The 24,731-nt window shown below is 47.8% G+C and overlaps 2 protein-coding genes across 4 annotated transcripts; both read left to right on the top strand.

Annotated features, from left to right (window-relative positions):
- Nucleotides 1-1,978: 1,978 nt before the first annotated feature.
- SMIM11 (small integral membrane protein 11) lies at nt 1,979-23,964 on the top strand. 3 transcript variants are annotated; one of them, XR_011565036.1, is made up of 5 exons: nt 7,285-7,303; nt 8,136-8,234; nt 14,645-14,822; nt 17,936-18,013; nt 23,592-23,964. XR_011565036.1 is itself a non-coding variant. In XM_019957404.2 (4 exons), exons 2-3 carry the CDS (start codon nt 8,223-8,225, stop codon nt 14,807-14,809), a joined length of 177 nt encoding a protein of 58 aa, XP_019812963.1. In that variant the 5' UTR covers nt 1,979-2,127; nt 8,136-8,222; the 3' UTR covers nt 14,810-14,822; nt 17,308-17,489. The 3 variants fall into 3 exon arrangements, 2 of the variants coding, with proteins under 2 accessions (XP_019812963.1, XP_070639426.1); XM_019957404.2 differs by lacking the exons at nt 7,285-7,303; nt 17,936-18,013; nt 23,592-23,964 and adding exons at nt 1,979-2,127; nt 17,308-17,489; XM_070783325.1 differs by lacking the exons at nt 17,936-18,013; nt 23,592-23,964 and adding an exon at nt 17,308-17,489.
- Nucleotides 18,053-23,583, top strand: C1H21orf140 (chromosome 1 C21orf140 homolog). Its single transcript, XM_070783225.1, has one exon. It carries the CDS (start codon nt 20,287-20,289, stop codon nt 21,040-21,042), a length of 756 nt encoding a protein of 251 aa, XP_070639326.1. The 5' UTR covers nt 18,053-20,286; the 3' UTR covers nt 21,043-23,583.
- Nucleotides 23,965-24,731: the final 767 nt, after the last annotated feature.

Genomic DNA, 24,731 nt, shown 5'->3' with positions numbered 1-24,731 from the left:
AGTCCCTCAGTTTGTCCTTTCCTCTGCACTCCCAACGGGATTCCACGAGACTGCCTGGGTTCAGATATCAATTTTGCCACTCCAATCCACACGTTTCCTTGAATCAACCGCTTAATCTCCCCCTGCCTCAGTTTCCTCAACCAAAAAAGGGTGAACTTCCCTCTTGTTACCCTGGAATTTTGGGTGTCCACTTTGCACCCTTGCTTGGGAGTGGGCTCAAATTCCACTCGGGTTTACTAAGCGCTTGTTGAATGAAGGAATCTGGGAACCTAGTAACTGTCACCCTACAACCATCCCAAAGGGAAAGGAATGCATTTTTGGCAGAGAAGATAAAGGCTAAATTTGGAAACTTCTGAGGACCTACATCAGACTGGTTCCAACAACAAACTGGTTCCAAATCAGGAAAGTATGTCAAGGCTGTATATTGTCACCCTGCTTATTTAACTTACATGCAGAGTACATCATGAGAAATGCTGGACTGGATGAAGCAAAAGCTGGAATCAAGATTGCCAGGAGAAATATCAATAACCTCAGATATGCAGATGACACCACACTTAAGGCAGAAAGTGAAGAAGAACTAAAGAGCCTTTTATAAAAGTGAAAGAGGAGAGTGAAAAAGTTGGCTTAAAGCTCAACATTCCCTGGTGGCTCAGATAGTAAAGTGTCTGCCTACAGTGAGGGAGACCTGGGTTCAATCCCGGGTTGGAAAGATCTCCTGGAGAAGGAAATGGCAACCCACTCCAGTATTCTTACCTGGAAAATCCCATGGACAGAGGATCCTGGCAGGCTACAGTCCATGGGGTTGCAAAGAGTTAGACACAACTGAGAGACTTCACTTTCACAAAACTAAGATCATGGCATCCAGTCCCATCACTTCATGGCAAATAGATGGGGAAGCAGTGGAAACAGTAACAGACTTTATTGGGGAGGGGGGGGGTGGGGCTCCAAAATCACTGCAGATGGTGACTGCAGCCATGAAATTAAAAGATGTTTGCTCCTTGGAAGAAAAGCTATGACAAACCTAGACAGCATATTTACTTGGCGAACAAAGGTCTAGTCAAGGCTATGGTTTTTCCAGTAGTCATGTATGGATGTGAGAGTTGGACTATAAAGAAAACTGAGCACCAAAGAATTGATGCTTTTGAACTGGTGTTGAAGACATCTTGAACTGGTGTTGAAGACATCTTGAGAATCACTTGGACTGCAAGGAGATCCAACCAGTCCATCCTAGAGGAAATCAGTGCTGAATATTCATTGGAAGGACTGATGCTGAAGCTGAATGAAACTCCCAATACTTTGGCCACCTGATGCAAACAGGACTCACTGGAAAAGACCCTGATGCTGGGCAAGATTGAGGGCAAGAGAAGGGGACGACAGAGGATGAGCTGGTTGGATGGCATCACCGACTCAATGGACATGAGTTTGAGTGTACTCCGGGAGTTGGTGATGGACAGGGAAGCCTGGCATGCTGCAGTCCATGGGGTCACAAAGAGTCGGACACGACTGAGCGACTGAACTGGGAACCCTCTTGCCCTCGGCGGCACACAGCGAGGACCACCCAGGGATGAGAGACAGCTGAGGGGGAGGGGCCCCGCGACGCCCCGCTCTCCCGCCGCCGTCCTCCTCCTCCAGCTGCAGTCAGTGGAGAACAAGAACGTGCCCCGCCTCCCGCCCCCCGGCGTGGACGAAAATGCCTGGCCCACGCCCCGGAAGTTCGCCCCTGGCCCAGCCAAGTCTGTCTGGTGACCCATGTTGCGGCCGCACTAAGGCCGCCCCGGCCCATAGCGCGGTTTCGAGAACCTGGAAACCGTCTCCGCGGCCCGGGCCCACTGCGCCGGAGGAGCCGCCTACCCGCCATAGCGGCGCAGGTGCGCCGGCGCGCGGAGCGGTGCATTTCGGGACGTGTAGTTTCCCCGCGGCATGGTGGGAGTCGTGGTTTGTGTGCGGCCCCGCCTACCCACCATGACGTAGAGTCGCCTACCCACTATGGTGGCTCAGGCTCCCTGCGCAGGCTTATTGCGCCGGTGCGCGGAGCGGTGCATTTCGGGACGTGTAGTTTCCCCGCGGCATTGTGGGAGTGGTGGTTTGCGCGCGGCTCCGGAGCTGGATCCTCCGCGGCCTTGAGCTGTAAGTGGGCGGCGTCGGTGTCCGCGGGATCCGGACACAAAAGCAGCCGGCTGCTCTTTGGGGGACGCCCAGGCGTCGCGTTCGCGCTTTCTCTCTTTGACGCTCTCCAGCGGGACCGCGGGGGTGCCAGCCACCACGGCCCACCCCCGCGGAGCGTCCGGCCTGGCTGGCTTGTCCAGGCACCCCAAAATGCACGGATCCAGTGGCTGGGGGTGGGAGGGGGGCGGCGTGTGGAGGCTGGCACGCAGGCCGAAGAGGGGGACCCAGATGTGGTTCCAAGAGAGAGAGGTTTGGGGGCGAGCGAATGTCCCAGAAGCCCTGTTGTGTAGGTGGGGTAAGCGGCCGTCGCCCTTGGCCTTCATCCTCAGGTCTGAGCGGGGCAGGTTTTGCCCCCAACCCCAGTGTGGAGGCTGGAGAGGACCTTTACCTGGCCCTCCAAGTCACGGAGGGGCAGAGGCCCAGCCCCTTATCCTGGGAACCCCAGCCGACCCCGGTGTGGGGCTCAGAAGTCAGCCCAACTGATAAAACCCGCTTCATCTGGAACTCCCCACCACCCCACCTCCTCCACGCACCCATTGCTACTTCAAATGATGGGGTGAAGGGTTGGGGTGGAAAGAGGCTGGGAATGAGAGCAATTTAGGGAAGTTCAGACTAAGGACACAGCCTAATGAATGGCTGGAGTGAGCTACCAAGAGACGGACCGACCCTTGGGTCTGTTAGGTGGAGCAAGAATAAAATTGTGGACTATACCTTGTTCATATTGCTATAATTAGCCTAATCAAGATAAGCCAGTAGCTTTTCTGTTTTCTTTAGGAGGAAAAATCAGGATATTTTTGCAGGAAAGGAAATAGAGCCATCTCTTTCTAAGTCATTGTTATCTTTGAATTTAAAGCTAAGACTGGATAGTTCCAGAGGAAGTTTAAAACTTCTTGCACTTCGTAGATTTTATGTCTCTCAAAACTGTCCCCATCTGGTTGGCTTTTGTAGTTCTGCCCTCAGACACCAGCTGCCTCCTGGTTCTAAGATTGCATCAGGTGTACATATGGCAGCAGAGCACTAGCCTGCTGATATTTTTAGCTTTCTCAGTTCTCACTTGCTGAAGTCCTGCTGCTGCTGCTGCTGCTGCTGCTAAGTCGCTTCAGTCATGTCCGACCGACTCTGTGTGATCCCACAGACCGCATCACACCAGTCTCCCCTGTCCCTGGTATTCTCCAGGCAAGAACACTGGAGTGGGTTGCCATTTCCTCCTCTAATGCATGAAAGTGAAAAGTGAAAGTGAAGTCGCTCAGTCGTGTCCGACTCTTAGTGACCCCATGGACTGCAGCCCACCAGGCTCCTCCGTCCATGGGATTTTCCAGGCAAGGGTACTGGAGTGGGGTGCCATTGCAACTCAAAAATGGCTGAGTTGCAACCTGTAATTTAGCTAGTGGAGGTGATGGAATTCCAGTTGAGCTATTTCAGATCCTGAAATATGATGCTGTGAAAGCGCTGAACTCAATATGCTAGCAAATTTGAAAAACTCAGCAGTGGCCACAGGACTGTAAAAGGTCAGTTTTCATTCCAATCCCAAAGAAAGGCAATGCCAAAGAATGCTCAAACTACTGCACAATTGCACCCATCTCACACACTACTAAAGTAATGCTCAAAATTCTCCAAGCCAGGCTTCAGCAATATGTGAACCATGAACTTCCAGATGTTCAAGCTGGTTTTAGAAAAGGCAGAGGAACCAGAGATCAAATTGCCAACTTCTGTTGGAACATGGAAAAAGCAAGAGAGTTCCAGAAAAACATCTATTTCTGCTTTATTGACTATGCTAAAGCCTTTGACTGTGTGGATTACAATAAACTGTGGAAACTTCTGAAAGAGATGGGAATACCAGACCACCTGACCTGCCTCTTGAGAAACCTATATGCAGGTCAGGAAGCAACAGTTAGAACTGGGCATGGAACAACAGACTGGTTCCAAATAGGAAAAGGAGTACGTCAAGGCCGTATATTGTCACCCTGCTTATTTAACTTATATGCAGAGTACATCATGGGAAACGCTGGGCTGGAAGAAGCACAAGCTGGAATCAAGATTGCCGGGAAAAATATCAATAACCTCAGATATGCAGATGACACCACCCTTATGGCAGAAAGTGAAGAGGAACTCAAAAGTCTCTTGATGAAAGTGAAAGAGAAGAGTGAAAAAGTTGACTTAAAGTTCAACATTCAGAAAACGAAGATCATGGCATCCGGTCCCATCACTTCATGGGAAATAGATGGGGAAACAGTGGAGACAGTGTCAGACTTTATTTTTTGGGGCTCCAAAATCACTGCAGCCATGAAATTTAAAGACGCTTACTTCTTGGAAGGAAAGTTATGACCAACCTAGATAGCATATTCAAAAACAGAGAGATTACTTTGTCAACAAAGGTCCGTCTAGTCAAGGCTATGGTTTTTCCAGTAGTCATGTATGGATGTGAGAGTTGGACTGTGAAGAAAGCTGAGTGCTGAAGAGTTGATGCTTTTGAACTGTGGTGTTGGAGAAGACTCTTGAGAGTCCCTTGGACTGCAAGGAGATCCAACCAGTCCATTCTGAAGGAGATCAGCCCTGGGATTTCTTTGGCAGGAATGATGCTAAAGCTGAAACTCCAGTACTTTGGACACCTCATGCGAAGAGTTGACATATTGGAAAAGACTCTGATGCTGGGAGGGATTGGGGGCAGGAGGAGAAGGGGACAACAGAGGATGAGATGGCTGGATGGCATCACTGGCTCAGTGGACGTGAGTTTGAGTGAACTCCGGGAGTTGGTGATGGACAGGGAGGCCTGGCATGCTGCAATTCATGGGGTCACAAAGAGTCGGACACGACTGAGCGACTGAACTGAACTGACTGGGGAAGAGTTGTCATTTGGAGGCAGTGGGTGGGAATGAGTTTGATTAATTTGCCCTTTCCCCCGCCCTCAACATACTCCTTCCACTGCTTTGCATATGGACTTTTAAACGTTTTTCTTTCCTGAAGAGATGGAATTTTGTCACTCTAGATATGACGATGAGGCAGCTGCCAGTAATGTTTTTACAGTTAGATGCTCTGTATCAGAGAGAATGTGACTTAGGAATTTCAGAGTTGCAGCGTTGTTCTTTGAATTTTTAAAATGGTAACACTTTGGCTTGGAGAGGCTAATGGATTGCCCCCAGGTCAGATTCCTTGTCATTGGCTCCCGCAAGTATAGAGTACAGATCTCCAGTTCTTCTGGTCATCTGGTGGTGGTTCTTTATCCCATGCCCTGCTGTCTCATTTGCCCTGACCTCCACTTGCTTATGTTCATCAGCTTACCATGTCTGTTACTGGAAAGACATTTATCATAACAATTATGGTTGGTATTTGTTAAGTGCTTTTCATGTGCTGAGCCTGGTGCTTAATGTTTTTATAATCTAGTCTTTGAAGGAGAATTTACAGAGTAGGGAGCTGAGGTTTAGAGAGGCCCAGCGACTCATCCAAGGTCATACTCCTGGTAAACTTAGCGCATGATTCCCAGAGGGCCAGACCTCCAGGCATTCTTTTTACTTCCTCCTATAAGTTTTTTTTGAACCTTTTTGTGGTCCTTGACCTTGGGAATTAATATCTAACCGACTTCACTAAGGGAGTCATTTGGTCTCAGAAAATGTGTGGGAAACAGCCAAACCTGTCTACTTATATATGTAGACAACTCAATAAAAATAGAGGTGAGAAAAATAAAATTGATACAACCTTCAGTTCAGTCACTCAGTCATGTCCGACTCCTTGCAACCCCATGGACTGCAGCACGCCAGGCCTCCCTGTCTATCACCAACTCCCGGAGTTTACTCAAATTCATGTCCATCGAGTCGGTGATGCCATCCAACCATCTCATCCTCAGTCCTCCCCTTCTCCTCCCGCCTTCAATCTTTTCCAGCATAGACATTTTAATTTACAACATGGATCATTCCTGAGATTATCAGAGATTATTCAAAGTGAAAATTCCAGCAACAGGTTGTAACCTCTTGGGAACATATTTTCCCAGGGCAGGTCAAAATCTACTGTTCCTTCTAGACAAATAAGTCTTTGATACACGAAGGTAATGAGCACCTTCAGGCTCCCCTGGTGGCTTAGATGGTAAAGAATCCACCTGCAATGTGGGAGACCTGGGTTTGAACCTTGGGTTAGGAAAATCTCCTGGAGGAGGGCATGACAACCCACTCTACTGTTCTTGCCTGGAGAATCCCATGGACAGAGGAGACTGGTGGGCTACAGTCCATGGGGTCGCAAAGAGTCAGACACGACTGAGCGACTTAGCACATGAGTGCTTTCAATCATGGTCATCTCATTTAAACAGATTTATGGTGTAAATTCCTGTCATGAGCTTATCTGACTTTGAAAAGTCCTGGGGAAAGCTTGGCTATCTTGTGCCAGCTGCTCGCTTGTGTTCAAGATACTATGACCTTGGATATGAAGTTTAGATGCTTTTGTAAGTGAAAGGTTTCAAAAACACATGTCGGAAGTTTATCTCATTTTCCCCATTCTAAAGGCCTGTGAATTTTTCTTAATCCTAGTTGTTAGTCCATGTAAAGAAAGGCGTCCCCATGATTTTTTAGTGCAGAGCTCTCTGCGTTAGGATCAGAGCCTGGGGCCGGACTGGATGAGTTACAATCCCAGTCCTTACTGTGACTGTGGACGTGTCATTGTCACGTGAAGTGGCTCTAGTGTGAAGAACCCGCCTTCCAGTTCAGGAGACCTAAGAGATGCAGCTTCAGTCCCTGGGTCGGGAAGGTCCCCTGGAGGAGGACATGGCGACCCACTCGTGTTCTTGCCTGGAGAATCGCATGGACAGAGGAGTCCGTGGGGCTGCAAAGAGCTGGACAGGACTTTGTGCACATGCGCATGCGCACACACAGATCCTCCAGAGTATAGACGATAAACTACACCTCTTGGGACAGGTGTGAAGACTAGCTGAGTTACTGGCACTCAGTGCACTTTAGCATGGCCGGGTACAGTAAAGTGAAGCTGTGATTCCTAACGCTGAAAGTCTCCGAATTGTAGAAGTAGAGGCCCCCAGAGCCCGTGTAGTTGACATTCCCTGTCTTCATTTACAGATGGGATGGAGGCCCCCAGAGGGGAGTCACTTACCAGAGTGTGTAGGCCCTTCATCCAGAGCTCAGGTCTTCTGACTTGTGGGGTATGTGTCCTGGTCTAAAATAGTGACGTGGGAGGCCTCAGAGCAAATCCTGTGTCCCGGCCGGGTCCCTGCCTTGTCTCTTCCGCTTCACCTTCCCCTCCGTCTCCCTGACATTTTAGAGGGAATTTTAAGATCGGAATGACTTTCTTAATACCATTTCCCCCCATCCTTGAGTCCCTTCCCGCCAGATATTTTTGAAAACCAATATTACCTTGAGGCTTCCCTGGTGTTCCAGCAGTTAAGAATTCATCTTCCAATGCAGGGTTCAGTCCCCGTCAGAGAACTAAGATTGCACGCGCTATGTGGCAGCCAAGCCCACATACCTCTAACTGCTGAGCCTGAGAGCCACAATAAAAGATCCCATATGCCGCATCTAAAACCTGATGCAGCCAAATTTATAAATAAATCAATAAATTAAATGAATACTAAAGCAAAACAGTATTCCTCTAATTAATACTCACAGGACCCGAGACATAAAATGATACCCCCATCCATGGACCAGCTCCTGTTCAGGGCAGGAGGTGGGGAGAGGGTCAGATTAGCGCCTGGGCACCTTTGTCCACAGATGAATGGAGTGGGAGCACGCTTTCCCTTAGGAGCGGGGCCAACACCTCTGCTTGGCTGTGCTCCCTTCCCGGGTCAAGAGCAGCCAAGGAGATCGTTCTGCTCAGCAAGAGCCGAGGCTGTCTCGCTCGTTGGGGTGGCCTAACCCTTCTCTCTGCAGAGCTTGCTGTCTTGGCTCAAGGGCCCTCTCTCCCCATCAGAGAAAAGTCTTCCTAAGGCAGTCTGTCTAGAAAACTCAAATTGACCTGTTTCTTCTCTTCCCCATCAGAACAGTGGGACCTGTCCCAAGCAGGTTCCCGCCCCTCCTTGTCTGCGTGGCCCACACAACCAGGAGTGGAGCCCCAGTTGCTCCAGCATGAACTGGAAGGTAAGAATATCACCAAACATTTATGGCTTGCGGGTTTTCTTTCTCCTAATTGTAAAAGTTCAGAATAGTTCTGTAGAGATAAGTGGACTAAGAAAAAAACAAAAGAAGAAAATGCAGGAATTATATAATACTTTAAGTGAACACATAAATATACATTTTTTTCACCAGACTTTTGGAGGAAGGCCTTTTCTTTGGGAGGACAATGACTTCCCTCAGATGTGCCTCACCTTGCTTGCAAAAACCACCCCTTTGAAGTTTCACCTATAATCTCACATTTTGGTTTCTTCAAAATGGATGAAAAAGATCTTAAGAAGCAATCGACATACAAAATCCTTCCTGATTTTTACACTCTTCTTCCTTAATCTTTCCCATTTGTGTTGCCGACAGCATTTTTTTTTCTAATTCAAATTGAGTCTTTCAAAACAGACACCTTAGTTTTCATGGAAATAGCCTTTCTTTTCTGTGGTCATATTTCATGAGTGCCATGTTTAAATAGATTATCCATTATGACATCAAGTGCTACTTAAATATACTGACTGGCATAAACACAGCTGACCCCTGTAAAACCTTCAATACAGCTGGTGGAAGTAGAAGTTCAAGGGCAACCAAAGAATGTCCTGTGAGCTGCAAGCCTGCAGAAGGCTGTGGGCCACAGTCAGTGGGTCTTATAGGAGCGGGGGGGGCGGGGTGTCACATTATGTCCTTTAAGGAAGTGGTGTGGGGTAGGTGCAGGGTGGCTACTAGGGTAGTCATGAAAATAGATGCTTTGAAAAGGATCAGATCAAGTCAAAATCGTATGTCTTTTCACTGTCCAGAGATGGCTGCTATTAATATTAACAATTTTGGTGCATTTTCTACCCATGTTTTTCATATATATATATGTGTAATGTGTATATCTCCAAACTTAGGATCTCATTATATGTATTTTTTCAGTTATCATAAGCATTTTCTGATTCAGAACAGCCACTGGCTTTCATCACAGGAAATGGAAAGATCTGGAAGTAGGATCAGGGAGTCAGAAGACTACAGTTCAGTTCAGTTGCTCAGTCGTGTCCAACTCTTTGTGACCCCATGAACTGCAGCACGCCAGGCCTCCCTGTCCATCACCAACTCCTGGAGTTACTCAAACTCATGTCCACTGAGTTGGTGATGCCATCCAACCTCTCACCCTCTGTCATCCCCTTCTCCTGCCTTCAATCTTTCCCAGCATCAGGGTCTTTTCCAATGAGTCACTTCTTCACATCAGGTGGCCAAAATATTGGAGCTTCAGCATCAGTCCTTCCAATGAATATTCAGGACTGATTTCCTTTAGGATGGACTGGTTGGATCTGCTTGCAGTCCAAGGGACTCTCAAGAGCCTTCTCCAATACCACAGTTCAAAAGCATCAATTCTTCGGCACTCAGCTTCGGACCCCCTCCTTCCCCAGCCCCGTGGGGCCTGGGGGCCACACAGTGGGGCTCTGGGGACTCTTCTCCAGGAGGAGCCTGGCCAAGGTTCAGGAGGTGGAGTGAAGACTCTCTGAGGGCTTAGAGATGTAGGAACGCGCATGTCGCACGTGTGGGGTGTTCCAGAGCTGCCCATAGAAAGGCCAGGAAGGAAAGACGGGGATTAAAGCATGTGGGGCGATGGGGGCCGGGCTCAGCGTGTGCTGAGACGTAGTGAAGGGTTTGTAGCATGGGCAGAGGCTGAAGCGAGTAGTTGGTGACGGGGCGGCAGCTGGTACCAGAGGCCGCGTCAGCAAGGGCCAGCGTGTGTGCTTGGTGCTCCGAGGCCAGAGCACGTCTCAAAACCACCTCGGCAAGTTAAAATATGAATTGTGGTCCCACCTACTGGAGTTTGAGCGCGTTGGCCTGTGGGTGAACGAGTTCCTGGGTGGCGCTGATGTATTCCGGTGAGCCACTGCACAGAGAAAGCTTTCTTTTTAGTTGTGGAGCGACAGCAACGCACTTGACCGCCCAGGCCAACCCGACTTGTCACAGAAGAAGTCCTTTCCTGTGTCAGGAACACAGTTTTGTATAGAAAACTGTACAAAAACCGCCTGTACCTTCGTGACATTCGGGCAGACACACAGCTCCAGGGCTACCAGGGAGCCCTGCCAGGTAGTGTCTGAAAGGAATGGCCTTCTGCCCAAACTGCAGTGACACCCCCTGCCCCCTGCAGGAGATAAAGGACTGTGGGACGCCCAAGACATCCTGTGCTTCCCTGTCTACCTCCATCAGCCTGTGGCCATGAGCAGCAGTCAGCGACAGCAAGCACCCAGTGCCTTAGTACCTCAGCAACTGGGGGTTTTGAAAATGTCAGTCATTTGCGGGACTTCCCTGGTGGTCCGGTAGTTAAGACTCTGAGCTCCCACCACGGGCAGGAGTTTGATCGCTGGTCAGGGAACTAAGATTCCATATGCTGCAGGGCGTGGCCAAGAATAAATTTTAAAAGGCAGTCATTCTCATTACACGCGTATTGGCGTTTATTTAAAAAACTGATATAGAGCTAGACCACCCAACTGTGTTTTCTTGATTCACTTCCCTGAAGGTTTGGGAGTTAATCTGAGGGTTTTGTTAGAAGGGAGATCAAAAGAAGAGATTTCACACAACTAAAAACTAAGATCATGGCATCTGGTCCCATCACTTTATGGCAAATAGATGGGGAAACAGTGGCTGACTTTATTTTTCTGGGCTCCAAAATCACTGCAGATGGTACTTGCAGCCATGAAATTAAAAGACGCTTACTCCTTGGAAGGAAAGTTATGACCAACCTAGACAGCATATTCAAAAGCAGAGACATTACTTTGTCAACAAAGTTCCGTCTAGTCAAGGCTATGGTTTTTCCAGTGGTCATGTATGGATGTGAGAGTTGGACTATAAAGAAAGCTGAGAGCCAAAGAATTGATGCTTTTGAACTGTAGTGTTGGAGAAGACTCTTGAGAGTCCCTTGGACTGCAAGCAGATCCAACCAGTCCATCCTAAAGGGAGTCAGTCCTGAATATTCATTGGAAGGACGGATGCTGAAGCTGAAACCCCAATACTTTGGCCACCTGATGTGAAGAGTTGACTCATTGGAAAAGACCCTGATGCTGGGAAAGATTGAGGGCAGGGGGAGAAGGGGACAACAGAGGATGAGATGGCTGGATGGCATCACCAATGATGGACAGGAGTTTGGGTGAACTCCGGGAGTTGATGATGGACAGGGAGGCCTGGCGTGCTGCGGTTCATGGGGTCGTAAAGAGTCAGACACGGCTGAGCAACTGAACTGAACTGAACTGAACTGAAAGGTCTAGCACACCTGCCTGAGAGTTGCAGGAACAGTGGCCCTGAAAGTTTCGCTTCAGCCCGTGTAGTGTCCTTGACTCCCACTGCACTGCCCGCTCTCAGTCCCAAACTTCCGCCTCTTGCCACCTCCTCCCCACAGCCTTTAAAAAGAAAGTAAATACCAAAACCACTTCCCTGGGTTTGTTTGTTGACATGCTTCCATTTCAGTGGGTTTCTAGCTTCTGATTTCCATGTACATCCTGTCACTGCTAGAGCTTAGTTTTGGGTGTAGATCTTGGAGAACAGTGGGCTGGGCTTTCCCGGGTGGTGCTAGTGGTCAAGAACCTGCCTGCCTGTGCAGGAGACCCAAGAGATGCAGGTTCGATCCCTGGGTCTGGAAAATTCTCCTGGAGGAGGGCATGGCAGCCCACTCCAGAATTCTTGCCTGGAGAATCCCATGACCAGAGGAGCCTGGCGGGCTACAGTCCATGGGGTCAAAAAGAGTTGGACACGACTGAAGCGACTCAGCACTCAGGCATGAACTGTGGGCTGCAATAGGGGTCTGATTATGACAGGACTCCAGGGGCTCATCCATAGGGATGGAGAGAATTGGGAGGGAGTGACTTGCCAGCGTCAGCGACTTCCCTTTCACTTTTCACTTTTATGCATTGGAGAAGGAAATGGCAACCCACTCCAGTGTTCTTGCCTGGAGAATCCCAGAGATGGCGGAGCCTGGTGGGCTGCCGTCTATGGGGTCGCACAGAGTCGGACATGACTGAAGCGACTCAGCAGCAGCAGCAGCAGCAGGGCTAACTAGGGCTCAGCCAGGGAAAGTCCCAGTGAACGTAAAATGAAGTTTATATCTCCACACTGGTGACTTTTGTCTCCAAGGAGGTAAAAGTTAGCATCTTTTCTTTCTTATCTGGCTTATGAATGTAGAGCCAAGCCTCTCCTCTAAGCTGTGACCCTTCAAGAAAGTAGATGAATTAGATGGTTGGAGGGTTGTTGGGGGAAGTCAGGGAGATTAGCCATAGGTCTGAGGCAAGAAGGGCCTGGACACCAAGTCAGTGTTCTAAACAGCTTGTATTCGTCAGGGTAGAAGGTTTTTGCTTTTGTAACCTTTTTAGTCTTTTATACTTGTTTGCCAAAGTGAGCTTTCTGAAGTGTATCAGTTCAGTTCAGTCGCTCAGTTGTGTCTGACTCTTTGCGACCCCATGAATCGCAGCACGCCAGGCCTCCCTGTCCATCACCAACTCCCGGAGTTCACTCAGACTCAACATCCATCGAGTCAGTGATGCCATCCAGCCAACTCATCCTCTGTTGTCCCCTTCTCCTCCTGCCCCCAATCCCTCCCAGCATCAGAGTCTTTTCCAATGAGTCAACTCTTCGCATGAGGTGGCCAAAGTACTGGAGTTTCAGCGTTAACATTATTCCTTCCAAAGAAATCCCAGGGCTGATCTCCTTCAGAATGGACTGGTTGGATCTCCTTGCAGTCCAAGGGACTCTCGAGAGTTTTCTCCAACACCACAGTTCAAAAGCATCAATTCTTCGGCGCTCAGCTTTCTTCACAGTCCAACTCTCACATCCATACATGACCACTGGAAAAACCATAGCCTTGACTAGATGGACCTTTGTTGGCAAAGTAATGTCTCTGCTTTTGAATATGCTATCTAGGTTGGTCATAACTTTCCTTCCAAGGAGTAAGCGTCCTTTACTTTCATGGCTGCAGTCACCATCTGCAGTGATTTTGGAGCCCAGAAAAATAAAGTCTGACACTGTTTCCACTGTTTCCCCATCTATTTCCCATGAAGTATATAGGTTATGCTTATTCTTTACTGTTTAACCCGATTCTGTGGTTGAAAACTATTATCTAGTTACTCAGAGTGTTCTTGGGACATAATTTGTTGATGTCAGTTAATTCCACTTCATTGAAATCAAAAGTCAGTGGGAAGATGGCTGACGTAGGAGTCAGAGTGTTCGGTTCCAACTCTCGCTCCTCCTGAATTGGCTCTGTGACGTGGGGGGCTCGCCACCGCCCTGAGCTTTACTGTCCTCCTTTGTAGAACAAGGTGTAGACCAAGTCCTTGTTCAGATCCTTTCACAGCCCTCCACATCTGGGAGCAGACTGTTCTCAGCTGAAGTTTTCATTTACCCATTTCAGATCAGCTTTAGTTAAACCATCAGAGGGAGGGACAAATGCAGTCTCCATGGAAGAGTCTCCTTGTCCCAGTGCTGCATATAGTTAAGTGATGCTTGGCATTTCACCTAAGGAGTTCACTGGACTAAATCCTACTTGGTCCTCCGGAATAATGATCTCTCAATGAAGGCATAGCTTTTCACTTTATCTGGGAAGGAATTTTTAATCACACACAAAAAGGTCATACTTATTATTCAGGTTCTACTAATCGTGTTTCCCAGACTAGTATACTGTTTGCCTTGAGATACTTGTGATATATAGAATTTCATAATAAAGCCTGCTCATGCACAAACAGAGTGATTCCAATCCCCTGGTTATCCCCCAGATCTCATCTTAGCCAGTGGGTTAGAACTTCCCTCCAACAAAAGAATTACAGCAACAGTGAATTAAGTAGCTAAGCTTTAACATTTTAAGTTTTACTGTATTTTACTTGTATATTTATTTTACCTTCAAATACCAGTGCTAACGCGTAGCTGGAACCAAGAGCCAATCATGGTATCCCATAAGGGTGGGGATTCAGAAGGAAGATTTGGTCCAGCCTCCCTTTGCAGGTGAACAGGCAGAAGCTGGGGAAAGTCAAGTGACCGATGCGGGCCGCACGTGCTGTGCATGGGTCAGTGAGTGGCCCGAGCGGGGCTGTGCCCAGTCCCCCGGCTCCAGCTGCTCACTGCAGACCATGCCGCTGCCTCAGGCTCAGGGGGTGAGGGGCAAAGTGCATGGTCAGGTTGTGAGAGAGCACAGCCATGGCATCTGTGAAGCCGACAGCCAGGGGGTGGTGAAGGGCACCTGAAACCAGGCTGCCCGAAACCTGGAACCGGGCCCTCATCTCTGCACCCAGGAGCCCCCACCCAGCCTGGTGCCCAGTGCTTAACACGGTGCACAGGAGACGTGTGCCGAGTGAAGGGACGTGAAAGAACATTCCTTATCCATGATCGAACGGCTCCACGAGTTTTCTTTCTTCTTTAAGGTGCTTGAACACTTCCCCCTGCTGCTGTATATCTTGGCGGCGAAAACACTAATCCTCTGCCTGGCGTTTGCCGGAGTCAAAGTCTACCAGAGGAAACGACTGGAAGCAAAGCAGCAAAAGGTGGAAGCTGAGAAGAGGAAGCAGGCGGAGAAGAAGGAGAGCTAAAGGGGAGTGAAAGGTATGGGCTTTGCAGACTGAACTACACGGCAGGTTAGGGCGGGCCTGCCCCTGGATGTGATGAGAACTCTGCCTCCCTCCGGCCTGAGGCTCTGGGACGGCGCAGGGCCCCACCTGCCCCCGGAGGTCGGGCAGCTCTGTGTCAGGTCCAAGTGCAGGTCCTGACCTTTGAGCCCCGTTTGCTCTGGGGCCACAGGGGATGGACAAGTCCTCACCTCTGCTCCAAGCCTGCAATGGTTCTCCTTTCACAGGAGCAGGGGTGTTTGACAGAATTTGGGTCACAGGACTCTTGATACTTTCAGGAAAGTTGTGGACCTTCTCCCTGGAGAAGCTCACATACTAGAAACACCTAAATTGGACCTAACATTGCAGACAGGGATGGGGAGGATGTGGGATCACAGGTCACATAAGACCCCTACCTGTACCTAAGATTAAGAAATCCTGCTGACCTCAAAATGAAGTCTGACTCCTAGATTCGGCATGTAAGTCCTTCTCCACTCGTCCTCACCCAGGTCACGTGTCCCCCGCTGCTGCCTCTCTCCATGCTCCTGCAGACCACCTTGACCACAGTAGACGCTCTTGGCCTTTGCTTGTTAGTCCCCTGGCCCAGAACGCCTTCCTTATGACCACTCCACCAGCACAAAATCTTCCTCATTGCTATAGCCTGGTGCCTGTCTCAGAGCTCATCTGTGTGTGTATGCGCGTGCACACTCAGTCGTGTCCAACTCTTTGTGACCCCCACCAGGCTTCTCTGACTCTGGGATTCTCTAGGCAAGAATTCTGGAGGGGGTTGCTATTTCCTACTCCAGGGGATCTTCCCAACCCAAGGATGAAACCCAGGTCTCCTGCGTTGGCAGGCAGATTCTTTACCACTGAGCCATCTGGGAGCTGCCCCATAGCACAGGGGCTGCCCAGAACGTGTTTGTTTTTAAGGCACCAGGAGGAAGTTATTCAACCCCCAGCTTACAGGCTGGACTAATGACGGTCAGCAGCTTCCTTCATTCTCCTGTGCTCCCCCAGTTTCATCACTTTTCAGGTTGAGGTCTGTGCTTTTCTCTAAAAAATGAGAGGACTCACATATGGTAGCAGGGAATCCTAGATCAGTGGTTTCCAAAGTTGATTAATGATCAGGTTGCCTGGGTTCTTTGTTACAATGCAGATTCCCAGGGTCCAGCCTCAGAGTGACTCCGTTACATCTGTGGCTGGATCTGGGCACCTGTTCTTTCGAAAACCTCTCAGCTGATTCTTCCACTGTCTGCTCAGCAGCTGGGTTTGGTGACCTCCAAAAGCCCTGTTAACCCTGAGATAGGCTTCTGTAGAGATGATTTCCTTTACAGGACTCATAGATTTTTCATTAATAATAATTGCAATATGTCTTGAGTGATCTGTGCTAGCATTTTCCTAAGCATTTCACAGACAGCCATGTTACTGACCACTCCTGGCAGCCCTGTGTGGTCCATTCAGACTGAGAACATGGCCCACCCTGTACACGGTCAAGGACAGACAAGCAGAATTGAACCCAGGTCGGACATCCAACCGCAGGGCCTCACCCCTGGCTGCACTGTGTCCATCCTCAGGATGGAGCCGTGGGAAACACTGGGCTCCTGGTCCTCCCTCTAGGATAGGGGCAGTCCTCTCATCGCCCACTGCTCCCTGGGCCTTGGCGAAGTGTACACGTTACAGGCAAAGGAAGTTACTGTTATTAAACCTTGCCTTCTGGAAAAAAACAACATTTTTATTGACTGAAATTTAGGAGCAGGCACTAGAGGCGGGGGGGGGGGGGTGCTTCCCAGGTGGTGCAAGTGATAAAGAACCCACCTGCCAGCGCAGGAGACAGCAGAGTCATGGGTTCGATCCCTGGGTCAGGAAGATCCCCTGGAGGAGAGCATGGCAACTCACTCCAGTATTCTTGCCTAGAGAATCCCCCTGAACAGAGGAGCCTGGCGGGCTACAGTCCATGGGGTCACAAAGAGCCAGGCACCACTGAAGCAACCTAGCACACACTAGAGCAGGGAAACGGGGAGTACTTGGAAATTAGAAAAGGTGAGGGAAGGCAGTTTCCATTGAAGTGTTGCCTGGACTTCTAATCCAGACAGAGTTATCATTTTGTGCGTTAACTGCAGAGAGGAAGCAGAGATTAGATGTGAGATCACAGATACTTCTTCCCTTCCCCAAATGTCCATGGCAGCCCAATGTGAAGGAGAGATGCCTGGCTTGCCCACCCAGCCCAGAACTGACCAGGGGGCTCCGGTTACCCTCCCAGGTAGGGGGCTTATCAGCGTTTAGCCTGGAGCCTTGTTTTACACCGAAGGGATTTTTAGATGAAAGGAAATTGTGATGCTAAAAATACATGATCGATAGACAAGCCTCCGCGGTTTCTGTTTCAGTTTAAATAGCTGAGCATAAACGTAGATGCTGAGCAAGTAAAACATTCACAGTTATTCTGCCAGACAGTTCATCGTCATCCCTCTGGTCTTCCTTTCTAGATTTTGTGGTGTAACTGTCAGCTCAAGTGGACTCCAGCTGAGAAGAAAGTCTTAATTATTGAACAATATGTCAGAAGACAAACTCGCAGCCTCTAGTCTAACTGAAAATGATGTGAATTTTTATATGCTTCTAGAAGAACCAGTATTTTGTTTGCTAAAATAAAATAACCTTTGTAGAATAAGCCAGAGTACATGTGTGCCTGTCTTCTCCCTCCCCTCGCTCTCCTCTGTGTAGTCAGAGGAGGAGGGAGTTTTGCGTTTCCAGCATTCCCTTGTCGTTGGCGCCAGATCAGAGGTGCCCCTCTGTAGAGGACTGGGCTGTAGATGGTCCCCATCACCCAGCCCTCCATCCTTCTTATCTGCTCCCTGGCACATCCACTCCTTGTCTCCTCTTTAGCTCCTCCTGCAAGCACTGTGGCCCTTTCTCGTGTTTGCATCCTTGGGGTGGAGGGAGGCTGTTCACCCCTCCAGCAGCGTTGGCACCTCTGCTGAGCCTGTGAGGTCCTTGCAGGGAGGAGCTGGGGTGAGACCTGCCTGCAAGGGTGGGTACCAAGTCTAGGTCAGGCTATCGGATCCCTTTGCGAAGAAGAAAGAGGGGCCCACGTGTGCTTTGTCCTTTTCCCACCAGTTTGCTTGTTGGGATTTGCTGGCATGAGATGAAGGACAGGATGCCAAGAAGACTTTCAGATTTGAGATAGCGGGGCCCGTAAGTATTTTTCTCTGCATCTAACAGACTGAGGTCTCTACTAAAAAGTTCCTGTTTTTTCACTTCTCTCAAGATACCGGAGAGGATGGGGAATGAGGACACAGTAACCAAAGCCATAGATATGGTGAAATATTTGGTCTCATTGCTTGCAGCCACATGGGCAATTTGCAATTTGCAATATTAGTAGATCTCCACCCCGACCCCCACGCCACCCTGGCCCAGATTGGTAGAACTTGGATTTTTAAGCATGAGGGATAAAAGGAATTACATTTTTCTTCCCTTTTGCTATGAGTGCTGGATGCTCCTTGTCACAACTTAGAAAACAGAATTTATAGAGAATCAAAGTTTTAAATGGCTTCCCATGTGGCTCAGTGGTAAAGAATCCACCTATCTATGCAGGAGACATGAGTTCAATCCCTGGGTCGGGAGAAGGAAATGGGAACCCACTCCAGTATTCTTGCCATGGACAGCGGAGCCCAGCGGGCAACAGTCCGTGGGGTTGCAAAGAGTCAGACATGACTGAGCAACTGAATACACAACACACACACAGAGTTTTAAATATGGGAGATTTTGACTCTATAAGCTACAAATCCCAAAATAATCAGAGGGGGACTTTCCCCTGACATTTCATGGAGAATCTATGCCTACCTAGTTCAGGTTTATTTTAGGAAAATATCCTTCAGCTATTTTTTTTTTAATTTTTAAACTTTACAATATTGTATTAGTTTTGCCAAATATCGAAATGAATCTAGTTCAGGTTTATTTTAAACACAGGTGATTGCCTAGACTTTGGGGTTTAAATCTCAGTTTTGGAAATTGTGGAACATCTTGCCATCTTCTTGAAAAATTGGGTAGCAGATGACCTGAGCATGGGAATAAACCACTGACCATGCCCATGGGCTTTCTGTAAACTGCTGGGGGTTTAACTCCTTCTTTCTGATACTCTCTTCTGCCACTACAGCTGCTAAGTCACTTCAGTCGTGTCCGACTCTGTGCGACCCCATAGACAGCAGCCCACTAGGAGAAGATAATTAATCACTGTAATGTCGCTGAGTCGTGTCTGACTCTGCAACCCCATGGATTGCAGCCCTCCAAGCCTCCCTGTCCTTCACTATTTCCTGGAGATTGCTCAGATTCATGTCCATTGAGTCGGTGATGCCATCTAACCATCTCATCCTCTATCGTCTCCTCCTCCTGTCCTCAATATTTCACAGCATCAGGGTCTTTTCCAATGAGTTGGCTCTTTGTATCAGGGGGCCAGAGTATTAGAGTTTCAGCTTCAGCGTCAGTCCTTCCAATGAATATTCAGGGTTGATTTCCTTTAGGATTGACTGGTTGATCTCCTTGCAATCCAAGGGACTCTCAAGAGTCTTCTCCAACACCACAGTTCAAAAGCATCAATGCTTCGGCACTCAGCTTTCTTTTTGGTTCAACTCTCACATCCATGTGTGACTACTGGAAAAACCATAGCTTTGACTATAAGGACCTTTGTGGGCAAAGCAATGTCTCTGCTATTTACATGGACAGAAACCATATGCATGTTCAGGCCTCACTAGATGTGTCATGACTGTGCCACTGGTGCTCAGAATGGATGAACGAATAAATATAAATATGACCCTCATGACCCACGTGGAAATGAGTCAGGAACTTGGCTCATCACTGTTAACAGGTTGCTGTCAGGGACTGAACTGTGTCTCCCCCAAATCTCATGCTGAAGCCCTGACTCCCAGCACTTCAGAATGTGACGATATTTGGAGATAGGGTCTTTAAAGAGCTGATTAAGGTAAAATGAGGTTCAAGGGATGGACCCTAATCCCAAAGAACTGGTGACCTTATAAGGAGAGGAGATTAGAACACAGACAGGTGGAAAGTCCAAATAAGAACACAACAAGAGGGTGACCATGTGCAAGCCAAGTAGAAAGGTCTCAGGTGAAACCAGACCTGTGATACCTTGATCTTGAACTTCCAGCCTTCAGAACTGCAAAAAAATTAATTTCAGCTATTTTGTTATGCAACCTTAGCAAACTAACACAACTGTGAGTCTCTCTCCAGACCTACTGCAGATGTGATGTACCATCATGGATAGCCAGCAGTTCCCATTCCCATATCATAGAAGCCAGACAGGAATTGTTCTCAGTGTGTTCCATGATGCTTTAAAATCCAAAGTGTATCCATGGGACCAGCTCAGCTGTAAGAAAGCCCTTTATGAGGTCATCATCCTACTCTGGCCAGAGGGAGGCAGGCAAGTTTTGAAAAACTCTTGAAGACCTCCCATGCCTCACTTTGCAAAACCTCTTTTGAGAAACATCATTACCAGAAATCTATTCAATAGCATCAAGAAGAAGCAATGTCTCCAGTATTTGCAAACACTGAGAACATTGCAATACGATGGGTTTACAACAGTATATTTTGGGGAAACTGATATCCCTGAGAGTCTTGTAACTGGGCAAGATTTTAGTGATGGTTATTACATGCCGACTCCAACCTGGTGTGTTGTGCATGCTGGTGGTAGTCAAGGATGGGTGCCGTGGAAATATCGAATGTTCCTAAGGGATGAGTTATGCATCAAACAGGAAGACAACCTCTTCTTCGAGTTCTGTGATGTGGTGAAGAAGGCCTATGGCAAGTGCGCCATTGTGGTCAAAGAGAGAAGGCGGCAGGACGAGACGAGGCCGAAGGAGGGCAAAGAGACTGAGGCCCAGGCCCATGTCCCCTCGGTGGTTAACTTAACAAGCGTCACATGTTGTCCTGAGGTAGCCAAGTCCTATGGCCATAAACTGCTCACTCTGCCTTCTCCTTACAATTACCTGAACCCTTTAGACTCAGCCTGGTCTTCTCTGAAATGGTTCATCATCAATAATAGGAAGGAGTTTTGTCTGCAGTCTGTGGATGGTGTCTATTCTTACCAGTATATACTCTTCAGTGATTTAATCAGCAAAGGAATTGAAAGGATAAACCTCAGTAAGTGGAGGACAATAACTACCAAAGTACGAAGATGGGAAAATTACTATCTTGGTAAACTTTCTTAAGGGTGGTGATCCCTCCAACCAGTGGTAGGACGGTGCTGTGGGCATGATCTTTACTGATTCTGTTGGTCTTGATTCTGGACCACTGTGGCCAAAGACACTCTAAGAATGACCTCACAGGGATCCTGTGAGAACTGAGGTTCCTAAGGGCTTTGGTAAAGTGCTGATGGGTTGCTGAGGGGTTTCATTAAATCTTGTTGGTAAATTAGTAATCTTGACTCTCATTCTCGTCAAGGCCACTTTGAGGGCTATTATGTCCGTGGGAGGATTCAGGTTAACCCAGTCCAAAGGAGCCTGGTGGTGAGTTGAGGTGAACAGAGCTAAAGGTTGTATGGTCAAAATTTAGGTCTGGGAGAAAAAGAGAACCAAGTGTGTGGTCACAAAAAGTTGAAATTAACTAGCGTGCCTACCGGTTTCAGTCCACCAGAGTAATCCATGGGGAGGCAGTTTGCCATTGACAGTTGTGGTCTAAGTGGTGGCTGAACTGGCTTTTTCCTCCCATTGCTTGAAAGCAAGGAGGCAGAGGGGTGAGCAAGAGACACCCAAGGAAATTAAATCCCATGCAGATCCCCCAAGGCAACTTGGTGGTCCCCATGAGGAACCTGGGAAGCTATGACAGTAGTTGGTTCAAGTAGGACTTAGTGGGCAACTGGGTGACATAAACAAGAGTGTCTACAGCACCTACTTATCCAATTCATCTCCTATTCCAACTGCAAGAGTCCAAACAGTTCAGTTCAGTTCAGTCACCCAGTCATGTCCAACTCTTTGCCACCCCATGGACTTCATGAATTTACTCAAACTCATGTCCATTGAGTTGGTGATCATCTCATCCTCTGTCATCCCCTTCTCCTCCTGCCTTCAATCTTTCCCAGCATCAGGGTGTTTTCCAATGAATCAGTTCTTTGCATCAGGTGGCCAAAGGATTGGAATTTCAGCTTCAGATCAGTCCTTCCAATGAATATTCAGCACTGATTTCCTCTAGGATGGACTGGTTGGATCTCCTTGCATTCCAAGGGTCTCTCAAGAGTCTTCTCCAACACCACAGTTCAAAAGCATCAATTCTTTGGCACTCAGCTTTCTTTATAGTCCAACTCTCACATCTGTACATGACTACTAGAAAAACCATAGCCTTGACTAGACAGACCTTTGTTGGCAAAGTAATGTCTCTGCTTTTTAATATGCTGTCTAAGTTGGTCATAACTTTCCTTCCAAGGAGTAAGCGTCTTTTAATTTCATGGCTGCACTCACCATCTGCAGAATCCCAACAGGAGGTCATTAGAGCATCATGCATTTGCATCTTCGGACCCTGGTTGCTGAGCCACCTGTGGTTGATACAACAGCATCCTATTCAAGTTTGGAGCTGCTGTTGATGGTAGTTGTAAGGATTAGTAGTGGCATTTTTCACTTTTATAGAAAAACACCTGCCTCCTATTAAACATATCAAAAAACTCACTCTTGTTTATGTATGTTCAAGCATTAATTTTACAATTGAAGTGATTATGCTAGGGTATGTTGAAAACAACATCTGAAAATTGCTACCCAACTCCCAACAGACTTGCCTATACGTCAGATGGTGAGACTAGGTTTCTGCTAGCCAATATAAAAGTGAAAAATGCCACCACTAATCCTTACAACTACCATCAACAGCAGCTCCAAATCTGAATATTTGCTTGTTGCCCTGCCCTACTCACTTCCTAAAAGTCTTTGGATTATGCAGAAACATTCTGTCAGAAAAGAGATGTTCAGTGATTTTCAGCAACTAAGTGGTGGACTCCCACAGCATTTTGTTTTCATGCATTTTATCTGGGATGAATTTCACCCAGCACTGCCAGTCACTTGGAACCAGGCAGTCTCAGCTGCACCCCCAACTTTACAGCCTACTGTGCTGTATGAGTTTCTTGTGACAGCTGTAACAAATGACTACACACTTGTTAGATTAAACAAACAAAAACTTATTCTCTCCCCGTTCTGGAGGCCTGACGTCTGAAATCAGTTCCACTGAGTCAACATCGAGTTGTCAGCAAGGCCACCATCCCTCCATGGGTTCTAGGAGAGAATACATTTCTTGCCTCTTTCAGCTGCTGATGGCTGCCAGCATTCCTTGACTTGTGGCCACATCACTCCAAACTCAGCTTCAGTGGTCACATGACTTTCTTCTCTTCTGTGTCAAATCTTCCTTTGTTTCCCTTTTTTTTTTTTTTTTTCCTTGAGGACAAGTAATAGGACTCAGACCTGCTTGGTGACTTCAGTGTCAGGGGCCTGAGTGTGGGGATGTTGAATGCCCCCACCTCACATTTCTCTCACCCTGTCCAGAGTTCTGTATTGACAAGCAATAAGAGCTACACAAACTTATCTCATTTCATCCTCACAACAGCTGGCGATGTAGGAATTGCCACTGTCTCCCTTTCTCAGAAGGGTAAACTGAAGCACAGAAATATACATAACTCGCTCCAATGTGGAGGAGCTGAGTTTCAAATCCAGAGTTCCTAGTTAAGAGTCATTATTCACACAGAGCATTCATTCATTCTCATAACAGTCCCTCTATTTTACAGATGGGGAAACTGAGACCTTAAGCAGACACTTGGATCAGTCAGATTCTAAAGCCTACGTGTCCAGCTGCATGCTTGGCTTGGTTAATGAAGCCCACCTTTTCTTTCTCACCGCACAATTCACAAGGCGTAAGGCTCTCTGACATCAGACAGGCATCAACCAACAAAAGAACTGCCTCCAACTGGACACCCAGTAAAATGTATTTCAGCACACAATCGAGCCAGAGGAGATGCCTTTTCAAGACACATGATTTTGCAGTGAGAAAAAAAAACAGAAAAAAGGAGGTTTTAGGTTATCAAATGAACAAGATAGACCAACGGGAGTTATTTTTCTTTGAAAGCCAAAATGATCAAATAAAGTGAGATTAGGATTGTATTCCTTCGAGGATTTGTTCAATCATTAGGAAAACAAGAAGGGGAAAGAGAACATTGGTGTAACTGGAGATCAAAGGGCCACTGTCAATGCGCTGTTGGGGTATGTAACATCAGACTCGTCATTAAGAAATGCTGCTTTATGCCCAGCGTGGGAACTCCCAGCAGAAGAGAATGGGAAACACACTGGGCTTCAGGAATCAGATGGACCTCAGTAGAAGCTCAAGTTTCCAGCTTGTTAACTAGGAGACTTTGGACAAGTTACTTTACTTCCCTGAGGCTCAGTTAACTCATTTGTAAACTAGAGTTATGGGCTTTAAATGCTTAGCACAAGCCATGCCACAACCTCAAGAATTCCCGTTATTACAGTACAGGCTGGGGTTCCAGAAACACATCCACAGTTAGCCCTACTGTCACTGACCTCATTTCCTTTCCACTCTTTTAGGAAAACTCTCACTGCTTTTTATCATTTGGTTGTAATAAGGGTAGACACAGCCATCTTAAGATACTTTAATCAAAGGAAATGATGTTCACTGGCATTTCTTTTCAGACCATCTGTGAAAGGTTAGGGAAATAAGGATAATAAAGTTTCTCCTGGTGGGGTGGACCAGAAGGGATGGTGAGGATAGCCTGGAGTCTTTTGGGGGGGGCAGCGCTTGTATGAAGTAAACAGTGGGTGTCAAGACACAGCAGCCCTGGGCGCATGGACACGTCCCCTGGAGGGGACTCTGTGATGTTGGTGGCACTGATTCCTTCCGAGAGCTTGGCTGA

This window comes from Bos indicus, chromosome 1 (assembly GCF_029378745.1).
Source record: "Bos indicus isolate NIAB-ARS_2022 breed Sahiwal x Tharparkar chromosome 1, NIAB-ARS_B.indTharparkar_mat_pri_1.0, whole genome shotgun sequence".
NCBI lineage: Eukaryota > Metazoa > Chordata > Mammalia > Artiodactyla > Bovidae > Bos > Bos indicus.
The sequence above is the reverse complement of the archived record's forward strand: the minus strand, read 5'-3'. Positions and strand labels throughout refer to the sequence as shown.